Raw genomic sequence first — 20789 nt, forward strand, 5'->3', positions numbered from 1 at the left:
CAAACACTCTTGTAAATATAGAGCCTGCATAAGTGTACCGTATGCAGAGGCCCTACCTGCTGGGTGAATGGGCCCAAGGTGCTTCATTAAGGAAACAAAAACTTGGGGGATTAGGGGTCAGGGGGTGAGTGAGGGGCTCTCCGGCAGTGCTATCATGATTGACAGGATTAAAAGTCTTCAAATATACAGAATTTTACTTTTTATGAAATATTTCTAATTTACAGAAAGAACAAAAATCTGAGTTTACAGCAACCAGCTTAAGAAATAAGATGTTACAAATGTAACTGAAGCTCCCTTTGAACCCCTCCCCAATCATATTCCTTTTCTTCTCCCTCTCTTGGGGAAGTAAGCCTTTTCTTAAACCTGATGATTAATTCCTATCCATATGTTTATGCTTTTCATATGTGTGTATCCCTAAACAATGCGTAGTATGGTTTTGCACATATAGAGAATATCATCCCATACTCTTCTGCAACTTGCTTTTTTCACTCAACCTGTGAGCCTTATTCATGTTCATGAAATATGTGGCTACTGTTAATTCATTTTCATTATCATATTGTATTCCATTTAAAGAATATACCCAGTATTCATTTATCCATTTCTCATTAAAATATTAAATTTATTTTTTCATAACAATGCTACCATGAATCAATATTCTTGTACAACCTTCCTCGTTCATTCAAGAATTTCTGTAAAATGTATTCTTTCTCCCCCAGCCCCTTGTGTGTGTGTGTGTGTGTAAGAGTGGAATTGCTGGGTCATAAATTATGTGCATTCACCATTGGATTGTTGTCCAATTGCTCTCAAAAGTGATGGTACTTATTTGTGCTTCCTTCAGCAGCGAATAAGAAACCCCATTACCCATTACTCTACATCCCACCAACACTTAATACTGTAAAACTTAACTATTTGCAAATCTGATACATACGAAATGAAATCAAAGTGTAGTTTAAATTTTAATTTTCCTGATTACAACTGCATCTTCTCATGTATTTATTGGATATTCGGTGTACTCTGTTTTGCAATACCTGTTTATTTTCTATTGGGTTGTTCATATTGTCTTTACTTCATAGGGCCAGGTGGGAAATATTTGGGGCTTTATGGGCCATACTGTTGCTATCACAACTCTTCAGCTCTGCCACTGTAGCACGAAAGCAACCATAAAGGATAAAAAATAACCAACAACAAAGAGATGTGGCTGTGTTCCAATAAAGCTTTTTTGGGGAAAACACATGTTGCACTAGTTCTGGCCTGTGGACCATAGTTTCCCAACCCTGTTGTATAGGTGCTGATCCTTTACTGAAATCTGATTATCTTTAAAACCTTCTTCAGGATTATGTAAAATCAGAGGAATGTACCTCAAAGGTGACCTCCTTTTTCTGTAAGCTGTGATTGTGTCCTTTCAAACTTCTGGTCTCCATGGTGAGCTCATGCTGAAAATTATATTGCAGAATGGGCCAAAAAGAGCCCATTACAAGCTTTAAAATGCCCCCTCTTCCTCCAATGAATGGCCCAGAAATTGTCCTGGTCACTTAAGAGTTTATCATTTCATCCAAAAGGCACCCCAAATATTTGACCTGATGCAATCACATGACCTGTGAAACACGGCTATTGCCTTTACAAAAGCATAGTTGCCAAACCTACCACCTGAAGTTAGAAGCTGAATATGTATATTAAAAAGATGTAAGCACACACACACACACATACACACACACACACACACACTCATGGGTATCTACATGCACATATACATATGTAAACATTTAAAAATATGATAGATTTAGGGAATAAAGAAAGAACATCAGGTCTAATCAGACATCTCATATGCATGTACTCTTAACAATTGAGCGCTCAAGAGAAATGCTATCATTTCTATGCTCTGATGTCTCCACGTTTGCATTTGGGGCTTTGGGAACTTTCACATTTGGCCACAGGGCCTTGCAGTCTTACATAGGCGCTAGTCCTCACTTGCATTTTTCTTCTGAGTCTCAATGTCCCTAGTGGTCCTACTGTGCACAGGTAATAATAACACCTACCCGCCCTCCCCCGCCACCCGCCACCGGGGATAATTTAAAATAGCAATGATCATTTTGAAGCACACCCACACAAAAATAACAATACAAAATTGTTAACAAAAACATTCTTTGAAGCCAAACCAGTGGCTGAATTTGGGCTGCTGGGTCCTCTCTGCTCCACTCCACCTGGAATTTGGGCAAGGATGAGGATGGTTGGCCGCTGCAAATGCCACCTGTGCAGAACAGATGGATCTCGGATACGAGGACTGGCAGTGAGGCTTCCGATGTGACTGACTAAAGGCCATTCTTGAAGATGGACCTTTTCAAAACAGTACCACCGAAAAGTTTCTTAGTCTCCTGACCTGCTGTGATACCCTTTTCATTACTTCTAAAGGCCTGTATTGACTTAAAATTTCAAGACATTAGGACAAATATTGGAAATACGCTCCTATGGGTGCTCAATTCTTTCTAAATCTGATTTTCTTTTTCTGATCTTCCCCTTTCAAATCTAACCCAAGAGGAGAATGAGACTCAAGGGAACAACGGCTGAATTACAAGAACCACATATGAATCCCCAGGTGTGAGTGCAGAAACTACTGAGAAACAAAACAAGGCAAAAAAATTAAATGAGTGTTAGAGAAACCAGATGTTGTAATAGGAAAGTGAAGGCCGAAAAATCACCATAGAAAACTGGGAAGATGGCCACCTAGTCATGCTGAGAATTTGTCAAAGAATTCACTCAGAACCTACTCTTACTAGCGACTGAAGAGTTTAGAGTAATTCAGGCCAGTCTACATGTAAATCCCCTGGGGAAGATTTTAAAGACAGACATTCCATCTCCATTGATTTTGAATTAGATTTTGGATGGGGCCCTGCATTCTAAATATCCTGATTCTGATATAGCAACCCTGCTAGAAGGTGGTGCAAATTTGGGTCCTTCAAGAAGCAGACACCAATACGGGATTGCTCATGCAAGAGATTTCTTAGGGGAAATGTTTGAGAGGAAAAACGAAGAGGGAGCCAAGGGAGACTTCTAGAGCCATGAGACCAAGATGCAGTTTTGACTCCACGTCAAGGAGAAGGAAAGAAAAAAGGTTGGTGAGTGCAGACCGCAGAGAGTTGGGTAAGATGAAGTCGGCCAGGAGAGGAGTCCCGTCCCCTGGGCAGTCCTGCCTTAGTACCTCTATTGTGTTCAGCCTGAGGGACACGACCCGTGGTGAGGAACTTTCCAGCAGGACTGTTAGCCAGTTAGTCTCCCTACATTCAGAAATGTGAGAGGCACGTTTTCATGGCAACCTCGGGATAAATGGTATGATCCGGAGTCCCTCCCTTCAAGCAGCTCACAGTTCAATTAAACTGATGGAATTTAGAAACTTAGGGTGAGAAAGGACCTTAAGACTAGCTCCATCATCTACCTAGGACTTAAGAATGCTCAACAGTATCCCTGTTGCTCTCAGATACATTTAGGGTGAGCGTACTCACAGGGCCACTGGTAGCAGAATCCATCTTGGGGCAGCTCTGGCTGAAAGAAAATTCTGCCTTATGCTGTGCTCCTCTTTCTCCACGATACTTTTTAAATCCTCAGAAATAGGAGGAATTTTTGAAATCATGTGTTAAATTTCATTTACTAGTGAGAAACCAGACCTGAAGAGGATAACTACATCACCCAAGGCAATACACCTAGTTATTGGCAGAACTGGAGCTCATATCTAGGCCAATTGCTCTTTCTACTCTGTTCTTGGTTTAATTTGTATCTTTAATTTTTACGGAAAAGAGAAAAACTCACAAGGTTAGTATCAGACAAAACAAGTTAATTGCAATACCTCAGATGGTCTTTGGTTTAAAGGAATTGGCCATGTCTCTTCTGAAATGACTTTTCTCTTGATCAAACACCTGTTTGAGCTTGGGTGAAGATATCTAAGAGGTGTAAAGCCAAAAATAATTTCCAATCTATCTCTATTTCTTTTGAGTTTAAAAGAAAAGATGGGTACTTTTTAAAGGTTAAGACTGGTTTTTAATTGGCAGAAACTGCTGGGACATTCTAAAACAGAAACAACAGCACTTTAGTGCCACCTTGTGGTAAAATATAAAAACGTAATTATATAGGGTGTAATGAATTTGTAAGGTTCTATTTATTTACAGAACTCAATCAGCTTTAAAGCAAAAATATTCGTAGTGTAAGTCACATTTGTTTTTTAATTCAATTCTGCCAACATTTGCAGATTTTGTTCGAGAGGAAGAAAGAGAGAGAGAGAGAGAGAGAGAGAGAGAGAGAGAGAGAGAGAGAGAGAGAGAGAGAGATTTGTTGTTTCACTTATTTATACATTCATTGGTTGATTCTTATATGTGCCCTGACCAGGGATCAAACCTGCAACCTTGGTGTATCAGGTGATGCTGTAACTGAGCTACTCAGCCAGGGCAATATTTGAAAATTTAAAAAATGGTCGTTTCAAAATTTATTTTGATTTTGTTATTAGACATTCTGCTCACAAAATTATCCGTATGTTCATATTTTTAACTGGCAGCCTAACAGGAGGACATTCAGTTCTTAGGGGCTATTGAGCCAAGGTGGCCACTTGGAGGCAGGAGCTCAATCACAGAGCTGCACAGGTGTCCGGAGGCAGTTCAACCACAGGAAACAAAGAACCCAGCATTCCTTTACCCCCAAGGCAGGAATCTTCATCCTTTCTTAACCCAAACCACTTCTACTGGAACATGTGCACAAGGGAGAGGTCGTATCATTTTTGATAATGCCACTTATCAAAACGTAGGATTTCCTCTGAACTAGTTTTCTAGGGCTGCCATAACTAAGTACCACAACCTGGGTGGTTGAAATAAAGAGAAATTTCAGTTCTAGAGGATGTAAGTTCGAGATCAAGGTGTTTGGAGAGTTGGTTCCTTTTGAGGACTGAGGGAAAATCTGTTCATGTCTCTCCATACTTTGTAGTATGCTAGCAATCTTTGGCATTTCTTCCTTGTAGAAGCATTACCCTAATCTCTGCCTGCATCTTCCCAGTCTTCTCCTAGCGTGTGTCTGTGTCTGAATTTCTTTTAATAAGGACACCATTAGCCCACCCTAGTAATCTGTTTATCTCTGTAAAGGCATCCTGAGGGGTTAGGACTCCAAAATACATTTTTTTTTTTTTTGGAGTGGGAAAGGACCGACGGACTCAATTCAACCCATAAAAGCTTAAGACACAAAAGTCAAAAATTAGATATTTATCTAAACTCTGGGTTCAAAGAATATGAGATACCAGAAATAAAAATTTTCCTTGGCTATTTCATGCTTTCAGATTATATTTCCTTCCCAAATAAAAAACAAGGACAAATTTAAAGGTTTGGTTTTTATTACTTGCTGATGAATTACTTTTACCAGTAATATTGCCATTTAAAGGGAACTTACCCGCAACCAATGGCTACATTTACTTCCTTTTATCCAATCAGAACAATTCTGGAGATTATAACACATTAGAATTCTCCCACACTTCCTCTCCTAAAGAAAACTTTATGAAAGGACCAAGTCATCACTGGGTCCAAAAGATACTTCCGTAGGTGATGAGAGTAAGAGCTCTCACACATACCTTGCTGACATGAAGCATTGGTTCTTTCCTTAAAAGTTTAAAATCAAAGAAATAGAAATGAAAAAACGGCCTCTGTATGAATTCACCTTTTGTTGTTTATATAGTCTTAAAGATTTCATCAGGTAGAGATTTTCTGCCACCATAGAAATAAATGTACAAAAACTTGGGACACTTCACTATATTAAAACCAGAATAATTACTGATAGTGAATACAGCAAAACCAGAATTGGAAGATAGAGAACAGGTATTCTGGTTTACTGAAATTTTTAAGAAACTGGGGGTTAACAATAAATGCTTTTTGTTGTACCCCTTGTTGCTTGGTACATTCCATGCCTTTTAAAAAGTTCATGATGGGGGAAAAACCAAGATGGCGGCATAAGGTATACACCTGTCCGTGCTGCCTCTCACAACCACACCAAAACTACAAAAGACAAAACGACTATCACCCAGAACCACGGGAGAGCTGGCTGAGTAGAAGTTCTACAACTGGCTGAGTAGAAGGAAAGAAAAAAGCTCACTGAGACCGGGTAGGACGTGCACAGGCGCGGAAAAGCAGAGGTACGGAGGTGTGAGAATTGGGCTGGCGACTGGGTGTGCTGTTTTTTTTTTCAATTGAAAGGGAGATACAAGCTCCCGACTGCTATGAACTCATTTCCGGTGAGACTCTGGGGACCCAGACTCCTACGGGGAGAAACTGACTGTCTGGCATCGGGTCGGAAAGTGAGTGGCTTTCTCGCAGAGGTGCTCGCAGGAATCATTGTTTACTGCGCTGGGGCGCGGGACACAGGGGTGGCTGACTGGCAGCCATCGCTGTTTGCTAAGCCCTGGTGAGTCCCTGAGACCCCCGCCCCACCCAATTTACAAACCCACCCAAACTGTGCGCAGCAGCTTTTGCATATGAACGGCCTGCCCTTTCGCAGCTTAACCTAACAAATTGCAGCTGGGGCAGAGAGCTCCAAAACTTCCAAACCCCAAAGAGGAGAAATCTGCAGATCTCGCTGTAACTCCTGCTGGGTGGCCTCAGACAGTAGCTGACTTATTCATCCTTGGAGATCCAGGAGCCAGTGTACCTAGAAGTCAGTGTGAGACGACACCAGATTTCAACTCCTCACATACATAAGGGACACACTCAAGAGACAGACTCAGTGAGCACCAAAGCCCCACTGAAGCAAGTCCTGCCCCATAAGGGTGTCTCCAGCACAGCAGTTCTTCCATTACAGACACAGCTGATCCTCACAGCTAATTGGCCTGGAGGTCAATTCCTCCCAGTGTACCAACAGTAATCAAGGCTTACCTACAACAAGACTGTGCACCCAGCCCACAAAGGGGTGTACCAAGAGTGTCCACCTCAGGTGATTGGGGAGGCTGAGCCACTGGGCCCTATAGGTCACCTACCACACAAAGCCACTCCATCAACACAGGGAAGCAGCCAAAATGCGGAGACAAAGAAACATATCACGAACGAAAGAAATGGAGGAAAGCAAACTACTGGATATAGAGTTCAAAACCACAGTTATAAGGTTACTCAAGAATCTTCTAGAAACCGCCGAGAAACTTAGTGAGACCTCCGAGGAACTTAGTGAGACCTTCAAAGATCTTAATGAGAATGCCAAAAAAATGGAAAAGGACCAGTCAGAAATTAAGCATACACTGTCTGAAATAAAGAATAATATACATAAAAAGTTCATGATGGTGAATCACACCTTGTATTATCTGACATCCATTCCAACAACCCATTGTCTCTAGAGCTGGGTTACAGCCCCCCTACCAATTGCTTTTCTGATTCAGGTTCTTTAATGAGACATTCTTTTTAAAAATTATTTATTTTTATTGATTTCAGAGAGGAAGGGAGAGAGCTAGAAACATCAATGATGAGAGAGAATCATTGATTGGCTGCCTCCTGCATGTCCCCCATTGTGGGGGAGATAAAGCCCACAACCCGGGCATGTGCCCTTGGCTGGAATCAAACCTGGGACCCTTTAGTCCATAGGCCGACACTTTATCCACTGAGCCAAATCGGCTAGGGTTTAATGAGACATTCTTATTTTTCATTCTACATATGATTTCAACTCCCCTCCCACCCGGAACCTCACTATTTTTAGAATTCCAGGAGTTTGATCAGAGTGGACAGCAATCTTAAAATTCCTTATGAATCTTACTCCTTTTAACGTTTTCAAGGTTATCTTTTTTCTTTTTCTCGGCATAAAAAAAATAACAACTTGCTAATTTTAATTACTGGCCGCAATGTCTTCCTTAAGTTAAGATCCTGATGCTACTTTACATGAAAATAATAGCAAACACAAACACCACTTCCTATGCCACGCATCTTTCTAAGAGCTTTACAGGTAATGACACTTACAGGCATTATTACACATGACAGTTGAGGGAACTAAGGCTCAGGGAAGTTAAGTAGCTTGTGCAGTAACACAGTAACAGTGAAGCTGGGATTTAAGCCAGGGCAGTCAGGTTCCAGATTCTGTGTTCTCAGTCACCTGCCAATCCACCTCTCTTAACACAAGGTCACTTTTCTGCAGTTATGTTTTATGAAAGACCAAGGAAAACAGAGGAATTTGCAGTTTCATTCCAGTAACCCACGTAGATTTTACTTTTACCTCATTTAAAAGTTATTTTATACATAGCTTTCAGAAACATATCTATTGTACAGTTATATCAATTTTTTTAATTCAAAGAATACAAATTTATTTTAAATAAGCCTTAGAATCAGAATTGGTAAATGAAGTCATGTATTGAAAGTCTTAAATCCATTTTGAATATTCTATTTCTTTACCTCAAACTATAAAGTCTCATATCATAGATCGGCTGCCTCCTGCACGCCCCTTATTGGGGACGGAGCCCACAACCTGGGCAAGTGCCCTAACCTGGGATTGAACTGGTGACCTCTTGGTTCCTGGGTTAAAGTTCAAGCGCTGAGCCACACCAGCTAGGCTGCTTGCTAATATTTTTTAAAACTATGTCCAAATACATATCAGTTTGGAAGTTCTTGAAAATTAATGAGCAAGCAATTTGTTTTGTGTTTTTCTCTATTTAACTATCACAGAAATACAATGATCTTTGAAAAAACACTAGTAGTGGAAAAGTTTGGAAATGTTGCTACCAGAAGAGACAACAAAATATAAGTTAGAAAATTCATAAACATACATTTATTCAGGAAATACAATTACTCGAGTCCTTGATATTTCAATGACCATTCCACATTATAAAATATTCACATGTATTCTTTTAAGTCTACACCAAGTCATGCTGACATTCTTCTCAAATAAACCATAACCATTTCTTCCATTAAATGCTATAATATCCATTTAAATTGTAAACAAAGTACTTGAGTCAAACTATGTTAAGTACTTGAACAAAATAATTTCCAAAATTTTAGAAGACAATTAAAAAAAACACACATTTGAATTATCAAACCCCAAAGAACTAGGCCACTATAATCTAATATATTGCTAACAGATAAAGTGTCCATGTTAAGACAACACGTAATTATCAATGACTTTATTTCTCATCTGCAATTTTTAAACATGCTTTCCCAAATGATAAACATTTATCATTGTAAAATTTAAAAATGCAAAGAGAGCAAAAAGATGGCAGACGTTAAAAGTTTATGTTTAAATTACTTGCAGATTTTATTACTTTTTTTAAAAAAAGACTATAATTATTTCCCAAATAAAGAATGCCAAGTACCTTTTATTCCTAAAGAAATTAAGAAATATAACCAATCATTATATCTGCTACTTAATAGTAGCTGTAAATTTTTCTATTCTGATACTTCCAAACATAGTCCAGTGTATTTACAGCATTTTATAAAGGGGAAAATTAGTGATTCTCAGCCGTAGTTGTCTTTCAGAACCACAGGAAAAGCTTTAAAAAACCAAGAATCTGGCCCCACCCCCAGAGATTCTGACTTAGTTGGTGTGGGATGGGACTCAGGTCCCTTCCCACACCAACTAAAGGTCTGCAGGATGTTCTAATATGCAGCTAAGGTTTAGAATCAACCCATTTTGAAATAACAAAAAAAAAAAAAAAAAAAAGGAAACTGGGGAGAGGGGATAATTATATTTATATCTCACAAATCAAACACCTATTATATACTTACTATGTGCCTGGTTATGTTCATGAATCATACATTTATTTATAAAATGAAAAATTCCTTCATTTCCTCACGATAGCAAACTACTACTTACATCTTTGCCACTGAATGATTGAATTTTCCTATGGTCAGAATTTAAAATTCTGGGATACACTATGAAAACTGTTTTAACAAAAGCAAACTACTGCTACTCATGCTCAACAGTAGCAAGCAAAACTACTGTATTTGGCTCCTTTAAGCTATCTTTATTTTAAGAATTATAAATAAGCGCCAACCCACACAAAGAACAGATTGTGGATTACTGTAGAAGAAAAAAAATAGCTTACTCAACTTATTAAGTTTCAACACCAAAAAAGATTTAACTTGGCTGCAAGTTCTGAAACAGCTGAGATACTGAACCAGGAAGCTATAATTTATAATGAAATGTTGACACGCCCTTAAAAGCTACTGCAGCTGTAGCTATACTAAAATAAGGTTTCTTTAGGGTTTACTTTGTAATGCAAGAATACGAGCATAACAACATTACTGTTTTATATGCACCAATACCTCTCTTTAATATATAAAGCTCTACAACAAATACCTCTAATAATTTTACAATTAAATTAAGCCCATAATTCTTCTACACTACTTTGGTCTCAACATTTTAAAAACATTAATTAATTTTGAAAATATACAATTTAACAACATTCCTATTAATAACAAGCACATTTTGTAGTGGACTAAAGACACATCCAACCATGCAATCCAGTGTTCAATACCTAAATGATAAATAACAATGCCAATTGACTTTTATTCTGAAAAAACCACTGAAAACTGGAATAATCTTTTAAGACTCACAATGCTCACAAACATGCAGGAAAAAGTATATATTTATAGTCTTCTTGAAGGAATGTTTCAAAATGCCCACTTCTTATACAGGGTCTAAATTCCTTATATATTTCAAACCACTACCTTCCTTTTAGCATCTCTCACTTAAAAATGTTCCCAAGTTATTCACTGAAAATGACCCTCAATTCTTTAATTCCAGCTTCTAAAAAGAGTTCAGTCACAGTCCTTCACTAATAGCTGCCTTTCAGTAAAATAGTGACATCCAGTGGACAACTGAAAGCATCTCTCACAATTCCCATCATATTTGAATCATAAACAAAGACCCCATCTCTAAATCAAACCATTGTAATATGAATAAGTTCCTACTCATCTCGACAATCTGCAGATTCTTATGAACACATCACCTCATAATTTCTATACATCTTATTACATATATCCTCCAATAATCAACCTATTTAAAATCCATGCTTTAAACCGAGCTGGTAAAAGTGTGTTAACTCTTGAGACTAATGAGATTAAAATACTACTTTTTCTTCTTTGCTTCTGCTATTTCCCACCACAAACTAAATGGCTCATCTCTAGGAATGAAAGGACCAAAATATAAAAAATATATTTAAATAGAAATGAATAGTATTAAAAAAAATTTGCAAAAGATGAAACCTGAACCTGTTTTTGCATTTGTAATTTGACATACTGTTGAATATAAATAGACCTAATCAGTAATGCTAACACACAAATTACATCCTCTGGCCTTGCTGCTCAAACACTATGAAAGAATACATATTTTAGCAATGATTGTTTCAGTGTTTAAAAACTTACTTTTATAAATCAGTACAAATGAGTATTCACTATACATTGTTTAAATAATAAAAGTAAAAAACTTCCACTGTGCTATGACTTATCAATGATTATATATATTATGTGTGTGTTCAAAGTACAAAATGCAGCAGCGATGCTAACATTGACAGTGTAATGAAATGCTGTAACTGAAACTGTCATGTTTAATTTTTTTGGAAAACTATAAAGAAATTTTACAGGTTAAAAAAAAAAGAGTAAGCAAATAAAGAATTCGAGAACTATTACTTTTGGGGGGGGAGGCTCCTCAGCCTGACCTGCACCCTCTCTCAGTCCAGGAGCCCTCAGGAGATGTCCAACTGATGGCTTAGTTACACTCCCTGCCGGGAGCAGGCCTAAGCTGGCAGTTGGACATCTTTAGCACTACTGTAGAGGCAGGAGAGGCTCCCGCCACTGCCACAGAGCTTGCCAGCTGTGAGCCCAGCTCAGGGCTTCTGGATGAGCAGTGCTCCCCCTGTGGGAGCGCACTGACCACTAGGGGGCAGCTCCTGCGTTGAGTGTCTGCCCCCTGGTGTTCAGTGTGCATCATAGCAATCAGTTGTTCTGCCATTCAGTCGATTTGCATATTTGCCTTTTATGCCTGCAGGATCAGGCCAAAACTGGCTCTCTGACATCCCCTAAGGGGTCTTGGATTGCGAGAGGGTGCAGGCCAGGCCAAGGGACCCCATGGGTGCATGATCGGAGTCGGGAAGGGGCTGTGGGAGGGCTCCAGGGCATGTCCAGCCGGTCTTGCTCAGTCCCGATCATCCAGACCCCAGCAGGAAGCTAACCTACAGGTCAGAGCGTCTGCCCCCTTATGGTCATAGCGACTGGTCGACTGTCTGCCCCCTGGTGGTCAGTGCATGTCATAGCGAGCGGTTGAGCGGCCTTAGCATATTATGCTTTGATTGGTTGAACGGATGACCGGACAACCGTACCCTTAGCATATTAGGCTTTTATTATATAGGATAAGCAGCCAAATGAAGAACCTTTTTTTTCCTAAAAAAAGATTAATAATGTAAAAGTACATCTTAATATTTAAAAAGCATTATTAAAAATCTATAAGAACTTTATGACAAAATCTGCATTTGAAAAAGGCCTGTAAAAAGAGCAGGACAAAATTGCCCTCATCACCTTTTACTTTTTCTTGTCAGAAAAAAGTGTATGCATCTCTGGAACCACAAATGATTTTAAAATAGGCATTTATAAAATGGCAAGGAGCATTTCACGGGAAGTTTGTTTTTCTTTATAATCGTTGGCATTGCGGCCATCAGTAGGTCACAAGTAAAACTTTTCTAGCTAAAAGCAAAATGGAATATAAAGTTCTGAACTGCATTAGGTCTGCTGCCTGCGTTTGGCTGATCTCATTTTTTCAAAACGTGACTCCATTTCTTCTAAGACCTTAGGTGTATATCGCACTACTAATTTAACCTTTCCTTGAGCTGCTTTCAGCAGTTCTACAGCTTTTTCATGATGTTCTCCTTCCACGCTCTAGAAAAAAATACACACACAATTAATATATAGGTTTTTCCATTCATTCAAAATGCAAAAATGCTTCAAATACATGTAAGTAAAAAAGTTTTAATGTTATATCATTTCAACACTATAAACCTATGAAATAACCTAGCTTACCATTTTAATCAGTGTGAAACCCTCTGCTAAATAATATTATTTGTAGTCCAAGAACTGGTTTGTAAGATCCAAATAATTAGCACATCAGTTTACATGCTCTATTATTCCACCATTCTATAAGACTAAAATGAGGGGTAGACTTCTAATTTAACATACTGCCTTAACTACTAAACAGCTTAATCGCTTCATAAAAATCACACTAAGCATTGCTAGTTTTCATTGGAAAAAGCTAAACACACATAAAGTGCTTTAAGCTGTATCACTGTACTAAACAGTACTGCCTTGGATTCCTCTAAGGGAGTTCTAAACTACAAAGCTTTGCCGCCCTATATCTTCTGTTTCTATAACTCATATACTCCCCCAAGTGGTCACAACACATTACTACAAATAGAAATAAAACATCCTTACCACTCCATTAACAGAGAGAAGTTGATCTCCTCGCTTGAGGCCCCCATGTCTATCAGCAATTCCTCCTGGAATTATTCGAGATATATAGATTGGAGAGTTTTGTTCTTTGCCTCCCATGATATTGAATCCAAGGCCCTCTTCTGTTTTTGGAAGCTCAACAACTCGAGGATGAGAATGTCCTTCGCTGGCAGCAAATGCAGCAACAGTAGCCTGAAAGAAAATTTTACATGTTTAAATATATCACCTTTGTTTACTTCAGCTCTTTCATTTCTTTTTACCTATTTTTGAGGCGCATACATTTGATGTTTGAATACCCACAAATTCAATGGCAGTTCTGAGAAGGTGAGCTTAGGAGAATGGTGTTTTAGAGGAGATAGCTGGAAAGCATACTCTGGGACTATGTAGGAGGTGTTCAGGTCAGTCCATCCAGTTCCCAGAAATACTGTGCAGCAGTTGGCAGGCAGGCTTGCTAGACAAATGAACACTGCCATTAAAGAGGAGAACCTTTCCCGGAGTGTGCCAGCAGTCTGAGCTTGGGGGCTGGAGAGCCCAGCTGCTTCAAAGGCCTTTGTGCAGGACGCAACCTATCTACATAACCGGTAAGCAGGTGGGTGTTCTTACATGCAGTCCTTCTGGCTGCTGTACCATTTGTTCTTTACACTAAATAACTCATCAAGAAATAACTCAATATCGAGAAAAAGAGTACATATAAACATGGACTTTCTTGTTGCTTTAGTTAACTATCTAGTTACTACTAGATTTAAGGCTCAGATATTCAGTAAGCTGTGAAAGTCATATAACTCAGGAATAAAAGCCAAGTTTCTAGCCCTACCTGGTTTGGCTCAGGGGATAGAGCGTCGGCCTGGGGACTGAAGGGTCCCAGGTTCAATTCCGGTCAGGGGCACATGCCCGGTTTGTGGGCTCGGTCCCCACTGGGGGGCATGCAGGAGGCAGCCAATCAATGATTCTTTCTCAGCATTGATGTTTCTATCTCTCTCTCCCCCTTCCTCTCTGAAATCAATAAAAATATATATAAAAAAAAGCCAAGTTTCTATGTTTTTCTCTACTCTGTCAAACTACACCCACGTTTAAGAGTTTGTATTCAACAGAGAATCCAGTATTTCCTTTTGCAAACCAGTACCTCTCAATGAAAAATTACCTGCTAATAACTAATTCTAATATAAATCACTTACTGCTGACATTAACTTATTCTAACTAGATATGGACATTGAGATCATGTGGGAATTATTGAGGAGAGCCCCACGAGAGAAAGCACAGGAAGCCTGCCACCTATAGCTCTGAAGAGATAACCTGCTATTGACATCACCACATCTTTGCAGAGTTAAGGTAAAGAAAGCAGAGAGAAACCTGGGGAGCACCCACCCAAGTCTACCATTTACTATTTGTGTGGGCTGAGGCAGGTAACAATCTGATGCTTTCTCACCAATAAAATGAGGATAATTCATACATCAAACCATTGATGAAAATATATACAATCAATGATACAATTAAATATGTATACTGTATATTGCTATGTATTTTATATGTGTATTATTTGTGTGCAACTGCATTTTTAATGTATTATCTAATCTGCATGATAGGTTATCTTTTGTAAAGACAATAAAAAAAGATCCTATTTCTTAGTACTTGAGATGGTCCACTATAGGTTGAAAGACATTGTTAGTTTTCAAAATAAGCCTATTATGAATCTAATAATTGTATATTAAAACCTCGAATTTTAAAAGAATTTTCTCAATTTTAGCAAATGAAAAACTTTACCTTTGCAGTAGCATTAGCTCTCACTTCAGGACTGCTGCTGATGTCCACAGTCTCATAGACATGTTCATATACCTATAAAACCCAAAGTTCGTGATTTTAAATCTCAGAAAACACCATGCTTGAGTTCTACGAAGTTAATGAATGTGTTAAAATTTTAGGCAAAACTATGCATTACAAACTGGGAATGAATGTAATGGAGAAAAAAGTAAATCTTACAATTTCAGCTTAAACTGATGTTGATCAAATATAATGGAAATAGATTTTCCTCATTCTGATATCTCATCACTTGAATGGCTGGTGAATGGGGACTGTTGGTTCATCAATTATTTTAATTTACAGTTATAATATGCAATAAAAAATTTGAAAAAGTAAAATACTCTTTCCTAATGTCTAATAGAAATTTCTAATAGAAATTTCAAAAATGAGACAGGTTCTAATGTTTTTCTAAAGTTTGTTTGCTTAAGAAATTCTGAACTCAAATTTCAGAGTATTATCTTATCTAATTAACTCAAGTTTTTAGTAAACTTTAATCCCATGTACTCACCTCTCTTACAGCATTGCAGAATTCACTTTGCAGGACTCTTTGTAAAGCCTGAAGTTTCTGTGGTGGAACCTCCCCACTCCTTTGTAGTTTTTCCAACAATTCAATTGCTCTACAGATATCTAGAGTTAAACAAATACACACTCATAGATAATTTTCTCTGAAGATTCTCTAAATACCTATGTAACTGAGTAGCAGTTAGGATTCATTCCTCAAGGATGAACAAGGATAGGAAAAACATTAAAAAAAAAAAAAAGCATAAGAGGGTGAACTTGTGTGTGTGTTGGGGGGGGGGAGAGAGCCTATCTAATAATAGACAAATATGGAAATTGACAGCACCTTCGCTATGCCCAAGCCACGCCCACCAGCCAAGCCACGCCCACCAACCAATCAGGACGAATATGCAAATCACCCCAACAAAGATGGCGGCTAATTTGCACATCAAGACAGCATAGAAAGAAGCCAAGAGCTGCAGAAGGGAGCAAAGCTGCAGAGAAGCAAGCAAGCCAGGGGGAGGAGAAGGGAGGAGCGGAGGCGGGGCCGGGGGAGAAGGAAGGAGAGCGGGCTGGCGGAGAAGGCGGGCCGGGGGGGAAGGGAGGAGCGGAGGCGGGGCCGGGGGAGAAGGGAGGAGCGGAGGCGGGGCCGGGGGAGAAGGGAAAAGCAGGCGGGCTGGCGGAGAAGGCGGCCAGGGGACAAGGGAGGAGCGGAGGCGGGGCGGGGGGGGAGAAGGGAAAAGCAGGCGGGCTGGCGGAGAAGGCGGGCCAGGGGACAAGGGAGGAGCGGAGGCGGGGCCGGGGGAGAAGAGAGCGGGCTGGCGGAGAAGGGAGAAAAGCAGGGGGGCTGGCGGAGAACGCGGGCCGGGGGACAAGGGAGGAGAGCAGGCAGGGCAGGGTAGAGTGCAGCAGGAAACCCTATTGCAGGATTTTTCTTGCAACGGGAACGCTAGTATGTATATACCTGAGGATGGGAATATAAAATCTGAGAATAATGCTGAATTTTACAGTAGATTAGAAAGAAATACTGCTGTTGTACACGTACAAAATCTAAGGAAAACCATCTTTGAGTGACAAGAAAACTGAACGTGAAATACTAGATGTCACAAGAAAGAACTGAGGCTAAAAAACATGATAGACAAAGACTGTCTATGATTCAGAAAAGCTGACAGTATATCAGTAACTATGTAGACAATAAAAATTTACCTATCGTTAGTATTAATAATCAAAGCACTGAACAGAACAAAACACTCTGTGCCAGTAAATCACTGTTAATTTCCCAAAGGAAAACACTATATATATGTAGATAGGAACTATTCCATTACAGATGCAGTTAGTGGAAGACATATTTATAACAATGGTACAAATGGTCTGTTTTCAACTTAGAATCAAAATAGTGTTTTAATTGAGATAATCAAATACATGTTTACAAAATAGAAAAATAAAAACAATTATTTATGTCAACCTGGTTTCAATACTAGCTGGGTGATCTTGGGCAAGTTACTTAACTTCCCTGTGTCTCATTTTCTCTACTGAAAAACAGAAACAAGAGTACCTTCCTTATAAAAATTACTTGATGAATAAAAAAAAAATTCATAAAAAAGGGTCTGTCATATAGCAAGCATATATATCATGCTACGTTTGGCACCAATTAATCATAAGAAATATTGAGGGATGGTACACATTTATACAAATACTAGAGGCCCAGTGCACGAATTCATGCACAGGTGGGGTCCAGCCGGCCCGTCCCAATGGGGGCAGATTGGGCTGGGCTGGGGGGGGCGGGGAGGGAATATGGGACGTCGGCCGACTGGCCCCACCACCAATCAGGGTGGGGGGTGCCGATTGGGGCTGGGCCAGCCATGGGGAGGGGCTGCAGGAGGTTGGCCACTGCCCCTGCCCCTGATTGGGGTGGGGGTGGGGCCGACTGGGGGCGGGGCTGGTCGGGGGGAGGGGCCGCCCCTGATCTGGCCTTTGGTCAGCTGCAGTATGCATCATAGTGACCGGTAGTTCCAGCATGCCAGTTGCTTGGCTTTTATAATATAGAGATATTAAGCATGTTAGACAATTCTCACTGGGAAGTGTGAGGAAAAGTGTTGTATGAATTAAGAAATTTTATGAAATTCAGAGTTATGTTTACAACACTGTTAATGATTATCTTTACTTTGATTTTCTTTCTCTTTACTGTTTTTGTAAACCCACGGGGCTAGAGTACCTATTATTCTACTATTCCTTGCCCCCTTTTAAGTGGAAGGACTAGAACTTTTTCTTTATAGAATTACTATGGCCTTCTTTGTGTTTGCAGCTGGAAAACTGGGAAAGAATGTAATGGAGAAAAAAGTAAATCTTCCAATTTCAGCTTAAACTGATGTTGATCAAATACAATGGAAATAGATTTTCCTCATTCTGATATCCCATCACTTGAATGGCTGGTGAATGGGGACTGTTGGTTCATCAATTATTTTAATTTACAGTTACAATATGCAATTAAAAATTTGAAAAAGTAAAATACTCTTTCCTGAACTTACACTGTACCTAACATATGTTTAAATGTGTTCCACTGACTCATTTTAAAAAAAAATGTATTTTACTGATTTTTTTACAGAGAGGAAGGGAGAGGGATAGAGAGTTAGAAACATCGATGAGAGAGAAACATGGATCAGCTGCCTCCTGCACACCCCCTACTGGGGATGTGCCTGCAACCAAGGTACATGCCCTTGACCGGAATCGAACCTGAGACCCTTTAGTCAGAAGGCCGACGCTCTATCCACTGAGCCAAACCGGTTTGGGCCTGACACATGTTTTGATGATTTAGAAGACATCCAGGGATCCTGATCATATGTATTGATTTTATACTGTAGGACTGTTGGGAATGTTTATAATAGAGTCTGTTAAACAGAATTCTAAGTAAGAATCAGAGGTGATGCAGTACTGACTTTCTTATCTGGCTAAATGACAACCATGAGCAATTAATTCATCCTACTAAGGTGCTGAGCGTTCTACTGTGGAACTGAAAAGAACCCTGAAAGAGCAAAAAACAAAGCCATGACGATCAAAATGGAATGCCAGAGGTTAAGTTTCACATTTCGTGCTGCATAAAAATGCAAAAGAGCCCTGGCTGGTTTGGCTCAGTGGATAGAGCGTCAGCCTGCGGACTGAAGGGTCCCGGGTTGGATTCCGGTCAAGGGCACATGCCTGGGTTGTGCGCTGGATCCCCAGTGGGAGTTGTGCAGGAGGCAGTCGATCAATGATTTTCTCTCATCATTGATGTTTTCTCTCTCTTTCTCTCTCCCGTCCTCTCTGAAATCAATACAAATATATTGGAGAAAAAAAAAAAAAAAAGACTGCAACATGTTAGCATCCTACAACTGGCTTTCAAGAAAAACACCTACTTCTGGTAACACCAAACAGACTTGTTCCCATGTACAAAGCACAGTGCCACTGTGCTCAGGAGTTGTCACAGTCTCAGGCCTAACTTAGTAAGTCTTCCCCGAGCAGCCACTCCCCTGTCAGAAATGATGCGTTAATTAATGGCCTGGTGGGCTGAGGGAAACAATGTCATTCATAGAGAGGCTTACAAAAGTGAACACCATGAAGAATAAACAATGTTAGGTGCGCATTTGTTTGTGTGCACACATCAGGGAAGAGGTTTCTCTAAGTACAGTAACTATACAAAACATATCCCGTTCTTAGAGAAGTTCCTTAATATTCAGACTGTAATGGCAAATATTAATGTTTGCAAGATATGTTTAATCTTCTTCCTAAACTCTGTTTACGATTTACTAGTATTCAAACGGTTTAGTTTGTACATCTTGACTCGTATAACCAATGACTTTTACTACGGGTCTGCCAAAAAGCATGCTTGAAATTGACTGAAATAAAGGATTTGGGGAGGAAGGAGTGGAATGTTGAAAGTCTGTTCACCAGGCCCTGATAGGGACATAACCATGTATTTTCACTGGCATTTGGGTCTCTAATTCCGCAGTCTTCTCTAAATAGCAAGAACCAGCCACAGGTTGCATTTGTAGAATTTGTAAAGAAGGAATAAGATTGAACTTTCAAGTATTTGTACAACCTACCACTATTCCTCCTAGTTCTGCAACCTTTCCAAGACCCAGTAAATCAGCGGCACTGCTTTGAAAGCACCTTCGCTGTACCTGGGTGGGGCACCAAAGCCAGGAAATACTCCAATACTGTACACATACAAGAGGAGTTGCGGTGAAAGTAATGACCGAGTTCTTGCGCGCAAATCGGAGGAGGGGGCGGGGGGTGTCCCGTGTGCGGAGAAGGGTGCGACCCGTGGATGAGGGTGGGCACACTGGGTGTGTGCACCCCTCAACAGGGGCTGTGCGTGTAGCCTGTCCCAACCCGGCGGCGCACGTTTCTCCAGTGAACGCGTCTCTGCATGCGGTGTCCGCCGGGCCCACCCGGGGGGCGCGTGTGCAGCTTGTGTCTGCGAGGCGGACAGGTGGTGCTCCACACGGGGCAGTCCAGGTGGCCAGACGAGGGTCTGGGTACCCGTCAGGAGACCGCAGACGCCTACCCTGGGGCCGGGCGCCAGCGGGAGGGGCAGCCTGGCTCCGGGCCCGGAGCCTGGGCCTCTCCTCCTCCCCTGTGGTGACACGGCGGTCCTCCACCCCCTCCGCCCTCCTCGGTTCGGGCCTTCCCGCAGCACTCACCCCTTTCCAGCCGTACAGGTTCCCCCAGCGCCGCCATCTTCTCCCTCAGTCTGCAGACCCGCCGGAAATGACGACACAGGGGCGGCGGGAGGGGCGGGGCCTGGCGGAGCCGGGAGGGCGAAGGCCGGCCAGTATCGCGAGAGGCGGAGCTCCGGTCCCGGGATCGCCCGGGCATCTGGGTGGAGAGGTAGCTGAGCGCGGATGCTGGAGGCCGGCCTTCTGCCGCACCTTCCGCGGTTCAAAGGTTCCCGAATACCAGCCTCCTGAGGCTGAAAAGAACCCTTTCCCCGGCTCGTGTTCCCTGCCTCAGATGCAAGCCTTATTCCCGGCTGCCCTTGTCCCCTTTCAGCCTCGGTGTCCCCCTCTGTGCGACAGACTCCTGTCTCCAAAG

General features: G+C 40.8%; 1 protein-coding gene across 1 annotated transcript; it reads right to left on the bottom strand.

The window, feature by feature from the left end:
• Positions 1-9801: 9801 nt before the first annotated feature.
• On the bottom strand, positions 9802-20455 carry LIN7C (lin-7 homolog C, crumbs cell polarity complex component). Its single transcript, XM_008148952.3, has 5 exons — positions 20399-20455; positions 15730-15848; positions 15186-15257; positions 13407-13616; positions 9802-12857 (listed from the first exon to the last, which is right to left on the bottom strand). The coding sequence occupies exons 1-5, from the start codon at positions 20433-20435 to the stop codon at positions 12702-12704; spliced, it is 594 nt and encodes a 197-aa protein (XP_008147174.1). The 5' UTR covers positions 20436-20455; the 3' UTR covers positions 9802-12701.
• Positions 20456-20789: the final 334 nt, after the last annotated feature.

This window comes from Eptesicus fuscus, chromosome 13 (genome assembly GCF_027574615.1).
Source record: "Eptesicus fuscus isolate TK198812 chromosome 13, DD_ASM_mEF_20220401, whole genome shotgun sequence".
Classification (NCBI taxonomy): Eukaryota; Metazoa; Chordata; class Mammalia; order Chiroptera; family Vespertilionidae; genus Eptesicus; species Eptesicus fuscus.